Consider the following 23,168-nt stretch of genomic DNA (forward strand, 5'->3'; position numbering starts at 1 on the left):
TTCAGCAGTACCTTTTGAATCCTGCTCCCTTTACTGTTTGACCTCCTTTCCCTGTGCCTCTCCCTGGGGCCCAAGCAGCTGTTATCTCAATGTTTTCCTTTAAGAGCCCCAGAAAGAGGGGGATGGGACAGAGAGAGGGGAAACAGAAGAATGTAAATTGAAATGAAAGGTGACAGACAGCCCACCTTTTGTCTTTGCAGGAAGGCCCATAGGAGTCATAGTTGTTCCTAAAGGATAGATTATACACAGATGGACTGATAGAGAAATATATATGGATAAGGGAGGTAGATGGGTGTGGACATATAATCTAGACAGTGAGATGGATAGCTCACTGGATAAAGCTAGTTTTTTGCGTGACGTAATAGAACGCTGAATCGCTGACATTGCAGTTCTGTGGATCCAAAGTTGCAATTCACTTGAAAGGGGGATTTTTATTTGTTTGTGGAGAAGCACTGGCACAGTAAATTTATAGCTTCTGTTTTAAGGTGTGCTTTTACTACAGAGCTCTTTGTGCTAATAGGGATAGCCTAGCACCGAGAGAGGGTTGGAGAAATTGAGAAATATTTGCAGAGCCCCACCCAAGCGTGTGCCCTAAGGCATGGGAGGGACGCCTACCTGGCTCACCACACACACTTTCTTAAACTATGGAGGTCAAAAGCTCTTGACATTCTTCGAAGGCAGTACCGGTGATTTATGATTCTGCCCCCTTTCTTCAAAATGGTCTATTAGTGTTGTTGCTATGACGATCATTCATTGATCGAGGTAGGCGTGAAGTGCCTCTAGGAAGTGTAACAACTTTGCTCAGGCCCACATGGGCATGAAGGATACACAATGTCCTGAGCCATGCTTCAAATGTAATAATAATGGATTATTTAATGGGTCCAGTTAACACTGCAAAACCGTTCTACTATTGGGATCGTGGAAGTCTTCTTTGCTGAGGTCCATTTTGAATGTTCATTTGTATCCACTCTCTGGCAGCGCTAAACTGATTTGCTATTGAAAACTAATGATGCACTTTCCAAAGGAGGGCAGGATGTGAAATCCCGACAAGCCTTGTTCCAACCACTCAGTGCACAGTGTGATTGACAGTACAACAGTCATCTAGGCACTAGCTTATGTACACACATGGACACGTTGGCCATGTGAGACTCAGATTGGTATTGAGCACTTCCTGTCTTCTGAACAAGACAAACTAGTTCCGTGATCAATGACAATGTGTTAGAAGAGGAGGAACGTCATATGTAGTGTCAATAGACTCCTGTTTGTGTGTTCACCTGTGTGTGTGTGTGTGTGTTTGTTTGTTTGTCTGGGGTTGCGTGCATAGTTGCATGGTTGACAAGCGGTACGGTAAAGCAATATTAACCGACAGATCTTGTCAACCATGTCTGTCTTGAATGTGTACCTTTTCATAAAGAGTTGCACCGGAGCCCAACAGACCATTAATACCAGACACAATACAGGAGAGATGACAGAGAACGTGGTGTGCACGTGATAATCGGGAGCATGCATAAGTCCCTACAAGGAAATTGATGTGGGGGCGGAATGAGAGGGGCTTCATGACAAGCAGACATGTTACCCTATAAGGAAATGTGGAGTGGGAGGAGTTTACGGGGCGAGCTAATGTTCTGTTGCTACGAGGCTGCCTGGCAGCGAGGTTGACTGGGGGGGTGGATGCAAGGGTCCCGTCTGGATTTAATGAAGCGAGGGAGGAAAAAAAAGGGTGGAGTTGAGGGGGAGGACAGGGAGAACAGCAGCAGCAGGAGGAGAGAGAGTGGGAGGGAGGAGAGTGATGGGGAGAGGGGGCGGCTTAGGAGGATGGAATTATTTAACAAGGAAGGAAGGGAAGGGTTTCTTCTGCAGTTCTTTATGTTAGGAATGTGTAGATCGCTGGTAAACGTGCCAAGAATTTAAGAAATAGTATTTTGAATTGTATACTGTTAAGTTCCGTCTCTAATGTACTGACAACAGAACTGCACCTTTCAATTCCTGCATCATCTACAGTTCAGTAGTATCCATTGAATGCCACCTACCCCCATTCTTCATACACTCCAGTTCTTTAGAATTAGACTGTAGACTTATGCCATACACCCATTAGACAAAGAGGTCCCTGAAAAGTCATTATTCATGTCAAAAGGCCTAGATCTGGCCTGGTTAGCTGCAGTTATCTACACACACGCGCACACAGTGACACTGCTGCAGTCAGACAGGGCAGAGGAGTGCATTTTCTAACATGCCAGGCTCCTCAAACACACTAGCTAGCCGGTGCTAACTGACCCGAAAGTAAGTCCGCTGCAGCGTCTGCCTCTGAATCACGGGCTCCGCTGAACTGACGGCATAAGCTTACACAACCAGGGACACACACACACGCGCGTTTACAAGTGTGTGCTGACAAGATGCGTGACACATCTGTCTACAGGACACCCCACATCAGAGTGACTATCTCTCCCTCTCTTTCTCCATCCCTCTCTCAGCCATCCCTCTCTTCGTTACGCAACCTATGTATGTATTCAGCAGATGCTCTTATCCAGAGAGAATGACAAAGCATCTTAGTCTAAATCACATAACAAGGCGATCCTGACAGACCAGGAGACCATTCCAGTTGATGCCCACAGGGCTCTGGTCAAAAGAAGTGCACTATACAGGGAACAGGGCTCCATTTGGGAGATACCCATGGTGTGCAGTATCAGGGCTGTGTATGGCCTGTGTGGAAAATGGAACATTAATATTCTCTTTGAAAGGTCATGCAGTCGTTCAGCTAAAATGGAAGGCTCAAGGTTGCTCTATTTTTCAGTTTCTGTTTGGCAGAATTGAAAAGCAAGGAAAGGGAATAGAATGGGATATTATTTGCCAATATTTTAGCTTCAAGGTTTTTTCCAAGTCTACATAGAACAACCCACGGTTAGAAACATGTACAGTGGGAAAGGGGCTTGGGGGTTGCCCTGTTTTTTTTTTTGTCTTTATTTTTCTGTTCTGTAAGAATCAAAATGACCCAGGCTTGCACAGTGTCCCCAGCTTGTCACAGGTGCAAGGCAGTGAAAGGCCAGGAGCTTAAACAGATGGCACACACACACTCTGTCCTAACACTCCCTCAGGGACTCTTGATGTATTGTACCACACAGCAGGGAAACGCTTCACCCCATCACACACACACACACACACACACACACACAGACACACAGACACACAGACACACACAGACAGATGTTGTGTTTTAGATATCACACCATTATTATTATATCAACTGATGCTTGTCATTATCTATAGACAACGTCACAAAAATAGTCAGCTAGCTATCAACAATGACAACAAGCTGACATTCTGATAGATTTCTTGTTATTGAAGTCATTTAGCAGACGCCCTCATCCAGAGCGACTTACAGTAGTGTGCATACATTTTCGTACTGGTCCCCTGTGGGAGTCGAACCCACAACCCTGGCGTTGCAAGCACCATGCTCTACCAACTGAGCCACATGGGACCACGGCTGTGATATCGTGTCTTGTTTTGACTCATTTCATGTGAATGCTAATATGGCAAAACATTTGCTAGCTATCTAACCTACAACTAACAATGTATTTGAGAGACAACAAGAGCTCATTGTGCAAATGTATTTGTTTTCAATAAACATTTGGAGACTATATGTAGTTATATGTTGTCAACAATCTAAGCCAAACCCGTTTCTAGCAGTCTGATATAGTAAATGAATAAAACACGTTGAATCTAGTATTTCATGGATTAGTAGCAGGACTTTTCTGTCAGTCTTCACCTCTCCTGTCCTTTCCCTCTCCATATCCCACCCCCCTTTCCTCTCCTCCTCTTGTCTCTCCGTCATCTCTTTCAGCACTCTCACCATTTCCATTTAGGGTAGCGATGCCCCTCTGCCAGTAAGCCAGGAATGCACTGTGGTGTGTGTGTGTTTATGAGGGTATTTCGGGTAGTTGTGGGCATTAGATTATAGCACAGCCGTTATCCAACAGTCAGCCTTTGAATGTTTAGGCATGTGGGCGTTTGCGTGTCAGAGTTAGTGTGTTGAGGTGTGTGTGTTTGTGTGTGTCTGTGTATCTGTGTGTGTCTGTGTGTGGGCGTCGCCATCCATTGTGCTGCTTCTCTGTGTGGAAGCTGCTGACCCCCTCAATAATAGATGGGTCTGTAGTGAATATTTAATGGACAACAGTACACACACACACACACCGGGGGTATGGAAATATAATATCCGTGCCTGTAAGCCTTTTAAACTGAACCTCTTGGGGAAAGTGGTCTTACCCTTAGCGATGTTCTCTCAGGCTCTCTCTCAGGCTCTCTCTCTGGCTCTCTGTCGGTAAAGGAATATGGTGGAGTATAGCCAGCCAGTTACTTAAGACCACTCACCTCTCTCTCTCTTTCTCTCCCACCCATCCTCAGGGCTCTCAGGATGCAGCAGGTGGTCAAGAGGGTCTCATCCCCCCATCCTTCTCCGCCTTCCCCCCTCCCCCTCCTCCCCCCCAGAACGGCTTGGCCCTGGAGTACGGGGCCAGTCTGTACGCCGCAGGGGCCATCCAGGGGTCGGTGGAGGCCGGACAGGCAGGCCTTAACACTCCGACAAGCGTCCCAAACAGCTTAACGACCCACGTGAGTTTGTTGGGGTTTTTATTTGCACAAACTTTACAAGTGAGTTTGTTTCACGCTGTGAATGAGGGAGTAAGTGTCTATTAAATCCCTACTTTCCCTCTCTCTCTCTCTATCTCACAGCAGTCAGATGTGGCGTCCCAGATTGATAACCAGTTGGTGGGTACAGGAGGTGGTGGTGGCGGGGGGTCCGTAGGGGACGACTCCGAGAAGGGGACCCCCAAACGCCTCCACGTCTCCAACATTCCCTTCCGCTTCAGAGACCCTGACCTCCGGCAGATGTTTGGGGTACGAGACCAGGAATATTGTCCTTTTCCTCATCCACAACCCTGACATTCTAGATTAGTTAGTGATTTAAAGGAGCAATCTGTGATTGCTACATCCATTTTAGGACTTTTTAAATGGGTGTTTTAGTAAAGCTTCCTTAACATGGAGCAGAGAATTAAGAGAGGCACTAAGAGGAATAGAACTGATCATTAAAAAGTACAGCATGATTTCTGCTAGTTTATATGTCGCGTACAATACTGACGCCTTGTGTTCAATTTCTGTATTTCATTTTCAATGCAGTAGTTTGCAGTGCCATGCTTATTGATGCTGCCCCCCCCTTTTTTCTACAGCAATTTGGAAAGATCCTCGATGTAGAGATCATATTCAACGAGAGAGGATCGAAGGTATGACATGTACACATCAAAATACCAAACCTGTTCATTTTAAGTTACATTACATAATACTCTGCACAGAATGGACATAGCTCACGCATATTTCTTCATCTCCCTTATCCTTCTCTTATATTCCAACCCTCTCGTTTTCTCTCCATCCCCATCTCTTTCCAACCCTAAACCCCATTCCCTCTCTAGGGTTTTGGCTTTGTGACGTTTGAGACGAGCGCGGACGCTGAGAAGGCCAGAGCCGCTCTCCACGGAACTCTGGTGGAAGGACGCAAGGTTGAGGTAATTTACCCTCCAAGAACGGTGGCCATTTTGTTTTTCGTCTTTGTCCCATGTTCAGCAGTGAAATGAGGTCCGGTTGGCTTACTATGCTCTTCCATCTCCAGTTGAACTGTCTCAAATGGTTTCGGGGAGTCTGTTTGTGTTTAGTGTTATAATAACCCCCTTCCAGCATGGTGCGGTGGTGCCTCACAGAAAGATTGATGCGCACGATGTCTTGGTTTTACATCACGTCCTGTTTCGTGCACTGTCCATTTGCACGTTTTGATCTTCAGCTTTATGGGTCTGCCTGAATTGCAAAGCATGCTGGGTGGTTTGGCAACAAAATGGTCTGGGAACAGTGTTTTCACATGAAACCTTTACACACTGTGCCTCTGGGCGCTGCTTATGACACAGCATGCGAGAGGGAGTATCTTGTTTTCTCTGCTGCACCCCTTCTTTATATCCATCATCACTTCCACGATCAGAATCCGGGCTTTATTGGTGTTCACTATTTTAGAGGGGACGTCTCCCTCTCCTCTCTTCCTTATTTTCTTCTTCTGACAAACAACCATGCTTGCTGGTGTTTGTGAGCGATTCTCTTGCATGGGCTACCAATCGTGTTTCAGAAGACCGGTCAGGTGATGTGACATCATAAAAGATTGCCGCCTTTTCTTTCCCCTACATTCAGATACCTGTGTGCTTGATTGTGAGTCAGTGCACAGTATTGAAGTAGTTTGATTACGTTTCTGTATGTTGACATTGCTGCATGCATTAGGTGTTGGCAGGTGCAGGTATTGGTATGAGACTGCCCTGAGGGAGTGTGGTGGTGAAGTGTTTGATCTGCTGCTTATAGATTCACTGGTGATTTTTGGGGTCTATATATCACTCATTAAATAAAGGCAGCCCACACCTCATACCCTCACTTGCATCCCCCTTTCCAAGAGTAATACCTGGTGTAATGGGAATGAGTTTCGCTGCGATGCCTCTGTTTCACTTTGTCAGCATGACCTGGAAGATCTTGGAAGGAAAACACCTCATGCTCTGCCATCGCTTTGGCTCCTGGTTTTAGATCCATGCTTTATTTTGAGCTCTTCTGCATGCTCTCAACTGTTATGCACTCCTCTGTTGTGTGAATGTGGGCCTAAACGTGTGGGTGAGAAAGAGAAATACAGGGGGAGAGAGAGAGAGATGTAGAGAGTGACTATGATACGGCTGTCTTCCTCTCCTTTCCCCCCTTTTCTGTTCTGCTCCATCTCTTTCTCCACTCTTTCTCTATCTTCATGCCGGTCGGTCTGTCTATCCTCGTTTGTCTTTCTCCCCTTATATCAACCTGTGTTTGTTTGTGACCCTCCACAGCTGTCCATATTAGGCTTGGGCGGTATCCAGATTTTCATACCGTTCTACCTGCCATCCCAGGATTTACGGTATTACCGGCATAGCACACAAGGGGCACTAAAAACGCAGCAAAAAGCCCATTGGGCGTCTATTACTAGAATGCTAACAACAAACTAATTGCAAAGACCAGCAAATCCAGCTCATAAAGTTATACAGTCATAGCTCGTAGCTACCGAATGTCATTTTCGTTGCGTGTGGTCTTGTACAAGCGAAGGTGAACGAGAGACATTGTGCAAATGAACAAAGTTGTGATGCATGCTTTTCTGAAAGAAGATCCAGCAGAGGTGAGAAGAACGGAGGAGGAAAAAACCTGCTAGTAGGAAGCACAGCTGTACAGATAACTAACCAAGAGCTCTTTGACTTCTCACACACGGCAGAAAGCCGTTATAAGATATCTGATGGCAAACATTTCGTAGTGAATTGTATGAGCGTAACTTCATCACCTCGTGCGGCGCACAACAGTGACTGGCCGATAGATATACAACGCAATGGTCTCACCAGCTCTCGCTGTCTCCTGTTGTGCCATTCACCAGAGGTGGGACCAAGTCATTGTTTTACAAGTCACAAGTAAGTCTCAAGTCTTAGCACTCAAGTCCCAAGTCAAGACCGTCAAGTATCAAGTCAAGTCTCAAGTCTTGAACTTTGCGTTTCGAGTCCTAAACAAGTTATAATGTGCTCTTCACCAAATGTAATACCATTTCATATTTTTAACAAGAGTAATAGTTAGTATATTACATTTACGCAAATCATGAATGCTTTTAAAAATAACTATATTTATTACTTTCCAAATAAACGTTATATTTCCATGGAAATACATGGGTAGCCCCCCCCCCCAATAGTGATGTAGGCTTGTACACAATCGCCCAACCTTGTTTTAGGAACATCAGGCAGGATTTAGGCCACCAACTGCCTAGCCAGTTGTAGCTCAATCTTGGGTGCAATGATCCCGTTCCCGCACTGACTGACTGTGTGGAGGCTCATTGATTTAACGTTACATTAGCCTACATGAGACACCAGTAAAGTAAGAAAATATATAGCTGTCGGCTATATTAGCCACGACTTACCGTTCTTTGTGCAGCTTCAAATGTCGAACAACTTTGGAAATTGTTGCGCCTCCGTCTGTAATTTTCTTCCTGCATGTTTTGCAAGTTGCAATCCGCTTTTTGTTGATACAGCGTCGTCTTTATATCCAAAAATAATAATTTTGGGTATAATCTTTCTAAGGGCTCCATCTGAATTCACCCGCCGACGTTCCTCTGCACTGCCACGCACCACTTTTTCTCAGCTCGCACAATTTGATTGGTTGATGTCTGATTCAAACTGTAATCCGTTAAATGAAGAGTTGATGCGCTGCACACTTTTTTTAATAGCAGCATTTTTTATATTTGGGCTTGGGGAGGGTGTCAGGTCGAGTCATAAGGCTCAAGTCAAGTCACGAGTCATTGGTGTTGAAGTCAAAGTCGAGTTGCAAGTCATCATATTTGTGACTCAAGTCCACACCTCTGCCATTTACAAACAAACACTTGACTGGCTCAACTGTTCTGAGGAACTGCGGTAAACTTCAGAACGTAAAATAATGTGACCGGTGAAATGAAGAATGCAATCTGCTTTATCGCCGAACGTATTGCACAAGTTGACTTCCGGTATTAACTTAAAGTTACTGCAAATATTCCAATTTATTCAAAAACTTCAAATAAATAATTTTGAGAGTATTGAAAAAAACATCCTGTGGCTTTTTCCAAATACCCTAGTATACGGTATAAATGGTATACTGCCCAAGCCTAGTCAATATACCCCTCTCTCCGTCTGTCCATTCTCATTTTTAAGTGTACTCCAATAGAGTATTTTGTTATGTGCGGTGTTGGGTTTTTTACAAAAAAAAAGTTATTATCTATTACTTCTTTCAACATTAATGAATTACTTATTACTTCCTGGAAAAAGTAATTAGTTACACTTCTCTTTATTACTTTTGTTACATCCCAAAACGCTGCGCTTCCTCACTCAATGTAAACAATGTCAACGTTACCCTACGTAGGCCTATGCACCAACACAATTAGCCTAATAATGACAGACACAATATCTACTGTGGATAAGGGCAGCATTTCCCCTACTACATACCCAGCTACGAGCTGGTTCAGCTCTCCCTGGGTTACAGCCTGTCCTCCTGAACCATTAGAATCAAACCTTGGTTGTTTGAATGAGGTAGGCTCACAGTCATCTTCAGCAGCAAAGTCAGGTGTTTCTCACCTGGGCAGAGTTGACTGTGTTATTCTTGTCATCTTGTCGTACCAAATTAAATTAATGGGAGTACTTCCAGGCTGGCAAAGTAAGTGTTTTAGACGCTTCTGCCATTTTACCATCGCCCTCACTTAAGCAGTTAGTAGTAGTGTGTGCATGCATAAACAGGAACATGATGAGAGGATAAAAAAAAAAAGGTATATATATTGCACCAACAGAGAGAATAATAATCTCACATTTATTTGGATCAATAAATATAATAGGAAGGGAATGATAACAAAAATAACTGTAATATTATTACTCCAATTTGAACAGTAACTCTGATATATTACTCGTTACCACAAAAAGTATTATTATTACTGTAGCACGTTACTTTGTAAGGCGTTACCCCCAACACTGGTTATGTGTTGAAAAGTTGTTAGAATATCAGTGAAAGCTGGGCAGTGACTTCTCCCTGACCCATAGGCTTCTAGATTGATCCCTCAACTGTCCCTCTCTGTCTCCCATATGTGTATGGCTGTATCTGCTCATTTGTATTGGGTATTTGTAGTAGTTACATCAATAGAGGTCAGCTTTATGTCAAAAGGTGACCAATCACCTGTGACATCACTTCATGACATCACTTCCTCTGTGTACATCAGGGTGGGGGTGGTTGCTTTTCATCACCTCATTGGTTGTTTTTGTTTTGGTTAATTTCTTATTATATTTTCTCTATTTCCCCCTGATGATTTCTGTGTTGTTGTCAGTCTCCACGGTAACCGTTCGCGTGTCCTCACACCGTTTCCCCAGCAATGGTAAGTTGTGTACACATGGCATCATTTTTGAATGACCCCCCACCCCCCATCCGCCAAATAAAGATAAAGTGCACCATACACACACAAAAAATACGATAAAAGTGTCCTTGACCCGGCAGGGTTTGATCGAAAGGATCAGATTGGCTAATCCTGTGATTGATTGTGGAGCTGGCGAATAAAATGCTGATTAGAAAACCAATGGCATTTGACCGCATGGCCTTCCAGACTCTTTCTGTAACATTAAGATAACCTGATATAAAACGCATCTGCAAGCGCAACTGACTACCACTTTATGCATTAATTCCATTCACCACTCTAACTGCATTCAAACATTAATTCTAGAGCTATTTCCTTCCTGCATGGTTGACTATCTCTTGTCGTCTGTATCATATAGTGCCATTGTCATCTCTGTTATGTATTCGCTACCTTTCTTTAGTTTTGTTTGGTACACTAGTAGTGGATTGGCATGATAAAGCATGAATGCGTTGTTGTAGAATTCAGTCTTGGTAACTAGACAGTAGGTTTTGTGCGCTGGCTGTAGTTGTCGATGTCGAAGGGCAGAGAGTAGTCTCTTCTTCACATTAAAACGAAGGTAAAATGACACTTTGTACAAGCTAAGGATATGCAACTGATATAGAGTACATAAAATACTTCAAACTAGTTACAAATGGAGACCACCGCTAGAGAGAAGATCATCTTGAAACGATCATCAGTATCACATCTGACTCTCAATAGGATTGTATTTAATTGGATTATGTGCCCAGACTTTTATTTTGTTCATGCGGAGTTTCTTTAAAAAAAATGTTGAGCAATGGTTTGGTTTTGGATGGTGTGTTATATTGGCGTCTGCTTCCAGTTATTTGTAGTGCGACACTGAATTGCAATGCCTGACAGTGTTTCACGGTCATGGTTTGATTTGGTTTTTGAGGAATGACATTTGCATCCCCCCATCCTCTATCTCTTTATTCTGTCCTCTCTCTGTCTCATCCCTCTCTCTATCCCAGCTCATGTATTGGATCTTATATGTAGGCAAACGGTTAGACGTTTTTTTCTTTGTTTTGATTCGTTTGTTCCGCATCTTGGTATTTGTTTTTTTGTTCATGAGAAAAATAATGTTTGCATTTCTTTCTCTCTCACTCTCTCTTTACCTCCCATCATTTATGTGTTCCCATGTCTTTTAATGTGGACTGGCTATTCTTCCTGCATCCCGCTCTCTCTTCTCCCCCTCTCTGTATGATGTATGTGACTTGATTGGGAGGGCTGCCAGAATGTTTTGATTGGTCTATATATACTGCATCTGATGCTTGCTGATTGGCTGGTTTGGCTCACCTTCTGGTCATGTGATGGGCTCTTGATTGACTGGCTGTGTGTAATCTGTGTATGACCTGTTCAAGTGATGAAATGTTTTGCATCGTGTTCAACAGAAGCTTTCTTCACCCTCTCTTTTCCCTCTTTTTAAAGGTAGCAATGCCTGGAATGGTCTTGGATTTCTTTTGAATGCCTTAATCTGAAGTGGTTTTTTTCTTTTTTTTCTCGTGTGTGTGTGTGTGTGTGTGTGTGTGTCTGTCAATGGTTAAATTATTGTGAATACTCAGAAATTCCTAGTTTTTTTTCCTTCAAAAGAACGCATGTATCAATCAATTACCATCACTTTACATCAGAAAAATGAACCTCTTATCCAAGTGTAGACACTACTGTCACTTTTTCAATTCATACGACTCACAGTAGCAGATAAATGTTGGCAAGTACAAACTTAGTGTTTTTTTACTAATCTCAATTTATTTGCGTTAGTTACATATGTATTAATAATCTGAGTTAGTAAAGTCATAACCAGTTCTAAGTGTATTGACGCACTCATATTTCAAATATCTAGAGCCTATTTGTTCCGGTAGTACTGAAGGTTATGTTGGTGCCTGTACTGTGTGGTTTGGGCATAGAAATAGAATGACTAGAACGGATGTCCCCATTCAAGTCAGTGATGGCATAATGGGTGGACTGCCAGCCATTGCGTGTGTACCCATAAGACCAAAGCAGTAAGTAAAAGCAGGAAGCGTACCCATCAATCTGTGCTGTGATTTAAACAATTTTTAAAAACTGACATTACAAAAAATACAGTACATTCAATTGCATGAGCCACATCTCAACATCAGTTGGCATTATTTGAATGAACAGTCTACATTATCATGGAAATTATTACATCACAGTACCAGGCAGATATTGTGAGTGTACCCTTGAGTTTAACAGTCAGTTTTCCAGGGTTAGAGGTTCCAAGCCTGTTCTATTCCTTCTATTTCTATGGGTTTTGGTATACAGGAGGAGCCCATGTTGTTTGTGCATGGAGCGGGCGTGTTTGTCCCTCAGGTCCGGTGTGACCCCTCGTCGTGTTGTCTTGACCTCTGACCTCTCTCTGACACCCAGGTCAACAACGCCACAGCCAGGGTGATGACCAATAAGAAAATGGTCACCCCATATTCTAATGGAGGAGAGGGGCTCGCCGCTCTACCTTACGGTAAAGATAATATTGCTGGTTATAACTACTGAATATGACCAATACGGTAGTAGCAATGTAGTTCCTGTGTAGTTGCATGTGATCAGTGTAATTGCATAGTTTGTTTAACTTGTTGAGATATAGATGTTGAGTGTTACTCATAGTTCTTATCCTCTTTTTCCTCAAATTTACATTAGGGCTACTAAATGCCAACTCCCCAACAGCTGGGTGGAAGTTGAGTCCAATGGTTGGAGCCATGTACAGTCCAGAGCTCTATACAGGTGAGATGCTAACATTGTTAGACTAATTTCATCAACACAGCTGATGTTTTGAGATGCTAACATTGTTAGCTTAAGTCTTCATTTCATCAGTATAGGTGAGATGCTAACATTGTTAGTTTACAGTGTCGACGGAAAGTATTCAGACCTTGACTTTTTCCACATTTTGTTACGTTGTAGCCTTATTCTAAAATTGATTAAAAAAAATAATCCAGCAATCTACGCACAATACCCCATAATAACATCACAATACCCCATAATAACAAACGAAAACAGGTTGTTAGAAATTTCTGCAAATGTATTAAAAATAAAATATTGAAATACCTTATTTACATAAGTATTCAGACCCTTTGCTATGAGACTCAAAATTGAGCTCAGGTGCATCCTGTTTCCATTGATCATCTTAGAGATGTTTCTTCAACTTGATTGGAGTACAAGTGTCGCAATTTCAACTGATTGGACATGATTTGGAAAGGCACACACCTGTCTATATAAGGTCCCACAGTTGACAGTGCATGTCAGAGCAAAAACCAAATCATGAGGTCGACGCAATTGTCAGTAGAGCTCCGAGACAGGATTGTGTCGAGGCACAGATCTGGGGAAGGGTACGAAAAAATGTCTGCAGCAATGAATGAACTCAGTGGCCTCCAACATTCTTAACCGGAAGAAGTTTGAACCACCAAGACTCTTTATAGAGCTGGCCGCCCACCAAACTCAGCAAATCGGGGGAGAAGGGCCTTGGTCAGGGAGGTGACCAAGAACCCAATGGTCACCCTGACATAGCTCCAGAGTTCCTCTGTGGAACCTTCCAGAAGGACAACCATCTCTGCAGCACTCCACCAATCAGGCCTTTATGATAGAGTGGCCAGACGAAAGCCACTCTTCAGTAAAAGCCACATAACAGCCCGCTTGGAGTTTGCCAAAAGGCACCTAACGAATCTCAGACCCTGAGAAACAAGATTCTCTGGTCTGATGAAACCAATATTGAACTCTTTGGCCTGAATGTCAAACATCACGTCTGGAGGAAACCTGGCACCATCCCTACGGTGAAGCTTGGTGGTGGGGATGTTTTTCAGCGGCAGGGACTGGCACACTAGTCAGGATCGAGGGAAAGATGAACGGAGCAAAGTACAGAGAGATCCTTGATGAAAACTTGCTCCAGAGCACTCAGGACCTCCGACTGGGGCGAAGGTTCACCTTCCAACAGGACAATGATCGTAAGCACACAGCCAAGACAACGCAGGATTGGCTTTGGGACAAGTCTCTGAATGTCCTTGAGTGGCCCAGCCAGAGCCCAGACTTGGGCCCAATCGAACATCTCTGGAGAGACCTGAAAATGTCTGTGCAGCAACGCTCCCCATCCAACCTGACAGAGCTTGAGAGCATCTGCAGAGAAGAATGGGGAAAAACTCCCCAAATCCTGGTGTGCCAAGCTTGTAGCGTCGTACCCAAGAAGACTTGATGCTGTAACCGCTGCCAAAGGTGCTTCAACAAAGTACTGAGTAAAGGGTCTGAATACTAATGTAAATGTCATATTTCAGCAAACAAACCTGTTTTTGCTTTGTCATTATTGGGTATTGTGTGTAGATTGATGAGGGGGAAAAACGATTGAATACATTTTAGAATAAGGCTGTAACGTAACAAAATGTGGAAAAAGTCAAGGGGTCTGAATACTTTCCGAAGGCACTGTAAGTCCTCATTTCATCAGTTTTGGTGAGATGCTAACATTATCTTAAATCCTAATTTCATCAGAATAGGAGATTGGTGAGATGTTGATATGACTAGCCCATATGTATTCCTTTATATTAGGACTCTTCACCCCACAATGGCTCTCCATCATAATCAAAATAGCCTGTTTCTCTTTTCTGTAGACTGTTTGTTCTTTTGTGTAGACTAACTCTTTGTTATTTTTTGCCTCTCTCTGATTTCTCTGGCCTGTCTCTCTCAGTCCCTGGTTTCCCGTACCCTGCGGCGGCTGCACAGGCTGCCACAGCGGCAGCGACCTTTAGGGGCGCCCACCTCCGGGGTCGTGGCCGGCCGGTCTACAGTGCTGTCAGGGCAGCCCTACCCCAGCAAGCTATACCTACATACCCAGGGTAGGTGTTACTCAATAAAACACACACACTTTCACTGCATGGTGTGATATATAACAAATACACTTGAATTAATTGCATTAGTTTGTTGCTGCACTGAAATACCATTTCTTTGTATGAACATGAGATAATATTGCGGTCTACTGCACAGTGGTCACAATCACTCCAATATGACTTGTAGGGCTACGTTTGGCCGAACAAGAGAAGTGGTATTTTATCTCGCATGTTGCACGTGTGTGTATTAATCACCCACCCCTTTTCTCTCTTCTTTTTTCTGCTCCTCCTCACAACTTGTATTTCCTCCCACTCCTCAATCACCATCCATCACTTCTCTTCTATCCATCTCTCTTTTTCTTGTCTTTCCTCTCCTCCCCTCCTCCTCCTCTCTCTCTCAGTGTGATGTATCAGGAAGGGTTTTACGGTGCAGCAGACCTCTATGTAAGTATACCTCTCTCCTCCGCTCTTTCATTCTCTCCTTTCCCCTCCCTCCTTCCATCTGTGTGTGTGTGTGCGTGCGTGCGTGCGTGCATGGACCAAATCCACAGAGCTGTGTATATGTGGGTGATGTAGTAAACTTTACAATTTAACACACATTTTTAATTTTTTTTATTCATTCAATTATTTTAATTAGACAGGTCAATAATAAGCTGTTACACACACTGCACACATTTTGTTCTTGATGAATCATATTGCTATATGAATCGGTCCATGCCATGTGCAACGTCCAATCTTCCAGGATCTATACTACACGCCCTCATAGTTCAATACATTCATGAATAGACTGCTCTATGCGTCGTTTGCCTGCGTGTGGAGTGTGATTGTGTGTGTGTGGTACCAGGTTGACCATAGCTGTTCTCTGTTCTCTCTGTAGAATAGTGTTTCAGGACATTAGTAGCAGATTGCCCCAGGTAGGGTCCCATCATCACGTCACTGTGTGATCAGCCAGTGTGCATCCATCCTATTACTATGCGTTCCACTGACTGACTGACTGCTACTGCTGCTACTGGTGTTTTATTGACCATCCCAGATTGAAATGCCTCTTTATTTCTGTTTCTATTACTAACTCACTGGATTCTGACATGGGTGGAGTTGCAGAACGGGGGAGAAAGGGAATCGTTATAACAGGAATGACAATATTACCTTCTAAAGGAATTAGACATAACATAGACATTTTTAAAGTTTTGTTCAGTTAAAAAAGAATAGTACAATAAATCATATACACAGATAAAAACAATATAGGATTTTGCCACGATTCTTATGCAGTCTTTATAACAGCCACCCTTAGATATGAAGTATAGCCAAAATGAGAGGTACACTTTGCCAGTAATGGCTGACATGGTTTCTGAAAGTTGAGGCTGAGTAGCTTAAAGACGGCTTACAGAGGATCTCCAGGATCTGAGGATCAACACAGGTCCACAGACTCTCAGGGACATGGATATTCCTCTTAATGAGTCATTCTGACCCCTTCCCGGTATCTCCCTATATCTGTTCCACCTGTGGCATGCTAACTGAATCAATGTTGGCATGCAGACACACTTATTCCCCTCTCCCCTCCTCTTCCCCATTCTCCTGCTCTCTTCTCCTCTCTCTGTATCCTCCTCTTCCTAACCCCCACCCCCCACCCCAGCAGATGTGTGTGTTACTGAATACTGGGACTTGGTCCTGTACTGATCTGTAGGTTAGAAGGCAGTGGTGTGTTGCTCTGTTTTGAGTTTGGGGTGCATGCTGTCCAGCGTCAGTGATTGGTTGTGACCATGCGAGTGTGTATGTGTCCCCTCACCCTTAATTGGATTGGCTGGCCGTCTTCTGTGTGTTCATCATCCGTTTTTCCACATTAAAGGAATAATGATCCTGATCACCTGTTTATTCATCCCCCTTTCTTTAACGGTGTGTTTTTGATGGGAAGGAGGAGATTTCACACCTGAGGTTATGCACACTTTCTCCCGTCTTTGTCTCTCCCTCCATCTCCAACAAAACATCAATTATCAGATTAATTGAATGAAGAAAGCTGCAGCACACTTGATGCAGGGCCTATATCATTGCCACAAACCGAGGCCCTAGTGTTTTTTGTTGGTCATGGAGGGAGACCAACACGGGGAAAAGGCCTCTGCTACATTCTCTGAATGCCATGTTGCACCAGATGACCTGTTGTTGCTGCTTGTGTTAGTCTCTCTCCTTTTTCTGCTGTTATAAAGTAACATAGCTTCACTATCATTCATTCCTGGGGTATTGTGTGAGGCAGTTGATAAAAATCGACTAACAACCGTGTTCTCTCTGTCTGTCTGTCCCTTCCTTCTTTAGGGTGGCTATGCTGCGTATCGCTATGCTCAGCCGACTGCTGTAGCCAGTCCTGCAGGAGCAGCGGCTGCCGCAGCAGCTGCCTACAGTGATGGGTGAGTGATAGACACAATATATTACACAAAATAAGCAGTAGCACACCGTACTATGACTATATAGGTAACATATATTAACATATTCAAATGAAAAGTAGTGGGCCTACTTCACTTTCTATTCTGGAACATGTTTGGTTGCACAGCTGTGGGTTTGTAATGTACTAATCTCTGGTCTCCAGCTACGGACGGGTGTACACGACAGACCCTTACCACGCTGCACTAAACCCTGCCACAGCTGCAGCCTACGGTGTAGGAGCTATGGTAAGAATGCTTGTCTATTTACATTACTAGCCACAACAAAGAAAAGATCATAGAATTAGATTGTCCATTCTAGTAATTCTACTTCTATGGTAAAGATCTAGCCATTCACTAACCCACTAACTGCCATCTTACCTCCTCTCCTCTCTCTACCAGGCCACACTGTACAGGGGAGGCTACAGTAGATTTGCGCCCTACTAAAGATAACCACATTTCCCAGGAGCTCTCTCTCATCCTGTTTGAACAATCTATAAAAGAGCTCCCTCTGCTGTCCACGACGGAGATTGCAGCAAGTTTGTAGCCTACCATGGAAACCTTTATATTTCAAAATCTCCTGCTGTCCACTCTTTTTCGCTTCAAACAAAAATAGGAATGCCGTTTTAAAGACTGGTGGAAAGCCTTGACAAAGAAAAGAAAATAGAAAAAAAGAACTTGTATTTGAACCAAATGGCCGCTTGTTTCCATTGCACGGCTGTATTATAGTCCCCCTGTTTCTCCCTCTCGACACTCTCAGCAGCACAAGACACAGAATGGTCGCCCCCAGCTAGCGTATCTCCAGAGCCTATCATGTAACTGGTGTCCGGACCGTTAACTGAACACTGAGACAAACCCCCTACCACACGTATAACAGCCAAGGTGTAATGTGGCATGTACTATACACAATTCACACATCAAGAATGGAGGTGGAGCCTAGTTATGGAAGACAGAACTGTGACTGCCAGTGTCTGCATGTCTGTGGAGCCTGAATGAGCGAGAAACCACAGCAACCGAGCACCAAAAGCATTTTGGAACAGAAAGACAATTTGCAAACAAAATGGAGGATGTGACTCCATGTTTCCTCTTGTGGGGCGAAGGAGTATGAGAGAGGAAATGACATCATTGCAGAGAGAGGGATGGACTGATGTTTTTTTAACACTATTAGAAATTACTCACTTCAAACTGAGCAGTAAAAGGATTATCATAGCTGTTCCTTACCTCAAAGTTTTCTTAGTCCGTGAAAATGGCGAACCTTTAAACATTTTATTGTTACAATTATGCAAATAAATTAGAGAGAAAAAAAGTTACCAAATTATTATTACTGATTTATAGCGTTGTCTTTATTGCGTTATAATTGTTAGTTTCAGTGGTTCGCTGAGCACACCTCTACACACATTTTCCACTTCCCTAGAAACGAGGTCTAGGGGCAAGGACTACAGTGTAGACAATATCTGTAAGCCGTTCACTACAGTGGGCAACACTACACGTCCCCTCTACACAACACAATATTATACCGAACTAAACTTCCAGTGCACAACATCATATTCTCACAATACTTCACGCTATACACAAATCACTCAGAACTATATAATATTTCATCACTACTATAGAGGTACCGGCTAGCTTTTTATTGCATTATGAATGTGAATGTTAGGCTTAGAAATATATCACTGATATCATTGAAACAACCAGAACCTAGTGTCCTAGAATAAACTTATTCAGTTATGTTTCTTTGAAAAGTTATGATAGAGATGTATTATTTGGCTATATGATTGATTTCCCTAACTTGTTCTGTCTTTTAGAAGAGCAGGTAAACATCAAGTACAGTCTTCCTGAGAATAGCTACGTTGGTAATAGATAGTGAGAGTCTGTCAACAGGCGTTGAAAGAGGGACACCATCAATATGAAAAATATTTAATGCAAAATACCATACTATTGTGCATATTTCTATATCCTTATACTCTATTTCCAAATGTGGTTGTTTTTGCCTTTTTTTTTGTTCCAAAGATTTGTAGAAAAGCACACTTTTAGTCATGTGTATGATAAATATATTATCGTTATTGTGGTTATTATTATAAGTGCTGTCTTTATTTGTTGCATTAGCTCTTGTTATATTTTTTTCTATTGTTAAATGTTGTTGTTCCTCCTAAAGTAAGGTGACATTTTAATTTCCTCCAAGATTAGTTGAAATCTGATATTTTTTTTCCTCCATTGTTGTTTTCTTGGGCAGAGGGGAATGGACTATTTGGTAGTTTCAAAGAGGGAGGGAACCATTTTACTGCTACTAATGCCACTATGACATCAGCCTATCTAGTGTTCTATATCTATGGAGCGAAAAAACTAAACTATCAAAAAAAATTGTCAATGGAAGAAACAGGACTTTTTGGTCCAGACTGAAATAGGGTGATGGGGGTTGGCAAGCATTGGATTGAGTATTTTCCCCCCAAAAAATAGGGAAAGGCTGAAATGTTCGGGCCTCACAATTTATTCCAAGTCCAAAGTTTAAAGTAGACAGAAATACCTTGGAATGAATGGTGGCATGACAAGCACTTCTTCTGACCTGGTGAAGTAACCTAGTCGATCTGTCGTAGACAAAGACTCCTAACATTTCAGTGCTGAAATTAGTCGGTTAAGGTTTAAAACGGATGTGAAGAGCGTAGCACTCGTGTGTTGTCTAGGTTAAAGGGCATGCAGTTTTGAATGATCCAAGTATACAAAAGGTTGTAAGTGTTATCGTTTGGTTTGTACAATGGTAAATGTTTCAAAGCAGTTTTACAAAGAAAATGTTATGTGGGGCATGAACTAATTACTATGAAACAATATTTCAAAATGCTGCAGTCATTGTTTATTTTGAAATGTTTGCTCAATTTTTCATTTTATCTTCGGTTTTCTGGCTGTGTACCACTCTTCTCAGTGTGAACCTAATCTAAGACATCAACAGGGATCAAACTCTTCTTCTTTGGTCATTTGACTTTATTATCATGTATTGCAAAAGTGGACTGAAATATGAATAACTGAAAAGATACAGCCAAAGATAGTTATTTATGCCCTATTTCTATGGTTACCGAATTGAGAAACGCAGAGCAAAGTGGATAAATGATTGACAACCTATTGAACCAATCAACATGGGCAACTAGCATGATGTCGTTCTCCAGGAAGTAGAGTTTGAGACCCCTGACCTAACTGTTTTGCATGATTTGTCTGTCTTTTGAGATCAGACTCCAACAGCATTCGGTTGCAGTAGTCATCTTTTGCCAATAAACACCATTGAGAATGCTAGGCAGCTAGCCCTTTTTTTATGCTTAGGATGCTAGTGTAGCAAAGAAGAGCACAGTGCTGTTTGTCAAAGACTCAGGCCCAGTGATGGGCAAAACAAAATGGCCGCCACAACGAGGCAAGAACACAATGGCAACGTTCTAATTTCCATACCAGCATATTACTTTGAATTCATACCTTGATACAGTGCTTCATACTAAGTAGTATACTTGTGTGGATATTGGAACAGAGCCATGGAGTAGGCTCATTCCTTGTCATGTTTTTTTGGCTCCTTGTATGATATTATACAGTGAGGTGGTTCTTCTTAATCACTATAGGTTCCAAATGGAAGTGACTGTCCTTTTACGAATCTCTTATCCCTCTGTCATGTTTATCCCTTGGCTGCCATTATGCTATTTTGTTAGTGAATGTCCATATAAAATCTTTTATAAAAAATATTTTGTTGTGGTTTGTGACTTTCATGTTGTTATTTTGGTATCCAATTTCAAATGAAATGTTATGTCACATGCGCAGAATACAACAGTGAAATGCTTACTTACAAGCCCTTAACCAACAATGCAGTTTTAAGAACAATAAGTGTTAAGTAAAAAATAAAAGTAACAAATAATTAAAGAGCAGCAGTAAAATAACAGGCTATATACAGGGTATAGAGTCAATGTGCGGGGGCACCGGTTAATTGAGGTAATATATACATGTAGGTAGAGTTAAAGTGACAATGCATAGATAATAAACAGAGTAGCAGCAGTGTAAAAGAGGGGGGCAATGCAAATAGTCTGGGTAGTCATTTGATTAGATGTTCAGGAGTCTTATGGCTTGGATGTTAAAGCTGTTCAGAAGCCTTTTGGACCTAGACTAGGTGCTCCGGTACCGCTTGCCATGTGGTAACAATTTTTAGGGCCTTCCTCTGACACCGCCTGGTATAGAGGTCCTGGATGGCAGGAAGCTTGGCCCCAATGATGTACTGGGCCGTACGCACTACCCTCTGTAGTGCCTTGCGGTCGGAGGCTGAGCAGTTGCCATACCAGGCAATGATGCAACCAGTCATGATTCTGTCGATGGTGCAGCTGTAGAACCTTTTGAGGATCTGAGGACCCATGCCTTTCAGTCTCCTGAGGGGGAATAGGTTCCCTCTTCACAACTGTCTTGGTGTGTTTGGACCATGTTAGTTTGTTGGTGATGTGGACACCAAGGAACTTGAAGATCTCAACCTGTTCCACTACAGCCCCGTCGATGAGAATGGGGCAATGTTGGTCCTCCTTTTCCTGTAGTCCACAATCATCTCCTTTGCCATTATGCTATTTTGTGGGCTATACTCGGCCTTGTCTTCGGACGGTAAGTTGGTGGTTGTAGATATCCCTCTAGTGGTGTGGGGGCTGTGCTTTGGCAAAGTGGGTGGGGTTATATCCTGCCTGTTTGGCCCTGTCCGGGGGTATCATCGGATGGGGCCACAGTGTCTTCTGATCCCTCCTGTCTCAGCCTCCAGTATTTATGCTGCAGTAGTTTATGTGTCGGGGGGCTAGGGTCAGTCTGTTACATCTGGAGTTTTCTCTTGTCTTATCCGGTGTCCTGTGTGAATGTAAATATGCTCTCTCTAATTCTCTCTTTCTCTCTTTCTTTCTTTCTCTCGGAGGACCTGAGCCCTAGGACCATGCCTCAGGACTACCTGGCATGATGACTCCTTGCTGTCCCCAGTCCACCTGGCCATGCTGCTGCTCCAGTTTCAACTGTTCTGCCTGCGGCTACGGAACCCTGACCTGTTCACCGGACGTGCTTGTTGCACCCTCGACAATTACTATGATTATTATTATTTGACCATGCTGGTCATTTACGAACATTTTAACATCTTGACCATGTTCTGTTATAATATCCACCCGGCACAGCCAGAAGAGGACTGGCCACCCCTCATAGCCTGGTTCCTCTCTAGGTTTCTTCCTAGGTTTTTGGCCTTTCTCAGGAGTTTTTCCTAGGGAGTTTTTCCCAGCCACCGTGCTTCTTTCACATGCATTGCTTGCTGTTTGGGGTTTTAGGCTGGGTTTCTGTACAGCACTTTGAGATTTCAGCTGATGTACGAAGGGCTATATAAATAAATTTGATTTGTCTTGATCACGTTGAGGGAGAGGTTGTTATCCTGGCACCAGACGGCCAGGTCTCTGACCTCCCTATAGGCTGTCTCATCGTTGTCGGGGATCAGGCCTACCACTGTTGTCATCGGCAAACTTAATGATGTTGGAGTCGTGCCTGGCCATGCAGTCATGAGTGAACAGGGAGTACAGTACAGGACGGGACTGAACAATTTCTTATGTTGTCCTGTGTTTTAATAACGTGTGTTTGATTCGCTGGCGGTTGTATTTTGTGTTATTGAGGATCCAAGATGATAAATGTACATTTTTAATTGATTGCTTCTGATGAAGTATTGCCAAAGTACCAGGAGAAGTAGCTGTTTTTCAATTGGTTATTCATCATATAATTCAAGAGGGTTCATATGTGATTGACACATTGCAAGAGTGATCAGCTCTCAAATGAACAGTTAAATTATACAGACATTTGACATTCACTGTAAAAAAAAAAATGGATTGATTTTATTTTGTACATAAATATATATTTCTGTATATATAAAATCCTTTCAAGGAGAGCGGGTGCAGGTTGAGAAAAAAGGCAGGCGGGAGG

At 42.9% G+C, this 23,168-nt stretch overlaps 1 protein-coding gene across 6 annotated transcripts in view; it reads left to right on the forward strand.

Moving 5' to 3' along the window:
* LOC115178749 (RNA binding protein fox-1 homolog 2) overlaps window positions 1–20,954 on the forward strand; it is a 33,358-nt gene extending 12,404 nt beyond the window's left edge. For 2 of the 6 annotated variants that reach the window (XM_029740025.1, XM_029740030.1), the window contains 11 exons: window positions 4,399–4,605; window positions 4,726–4,890; window positions 5,220–5,273; window positions 5,460–5,552; window positions 12,377–12,467; window positions 12,644–12,727; window positions 14,649–14,820; window positions 15,213–15,255; window positions 17,119–17,210; window positions 17,390–17,471; window positions 17,625–20,954. In XM_029740025.1, coding sequence (XP_029595885.1) covers window positions 4,399–4,605; window positions 4,726–4,890; window positions 5,220–5,273; window positions 5,460–5,552; window positions 12,377–12,467; window positions 12,644–12,727; window positions 14,649–14,820; window positions 15,213–15,255; window positions 17,119–17,210; window positions 17,390–17,471; window positions 17,625–17,669 — 1,128 coding nt within the window. In that variant the 3' untranslated portion in view covers window positions 17,670–20,954. Of the gene's footprint in view, window positions 1–4,398; window positions 4,606–4,725; window positions 4,891–5,219; window positions 5,274–5,459; window positions 5,553–12,376; window positions 12,468–12,643; window positions 12,728–14,648; window positions 14,821–15,212; window positions 15,256–15,688; window positions 15,726–17,118; window positions 17,211–17,389; window positions 17,477–17,624 lie in introns of those variants that run through there. The other 4 variants (XM_029740026.1, XM_029740027.1, XM_029740028.1 and 1 more) reach the window with 4 other exon arrangements.
* The last annotated feature ends 2,214 nt before the right edge of the window (window positions 20,955–23,168 follow it).

This window comes from Salmo trutta, chromosome 38 (assembly GCF_901001165.1).
Source record: "Salmo trutta chromosome 38, fSalTru1.1, whole genome shotgun sequence".
Taxonomy (NCBI): domain Eukaryota; kingdom Metazoa; phylum Chordata; class Actinopteri; order Salmoniformes; family Salmonidae; genus Salmo; species Salmo trutta.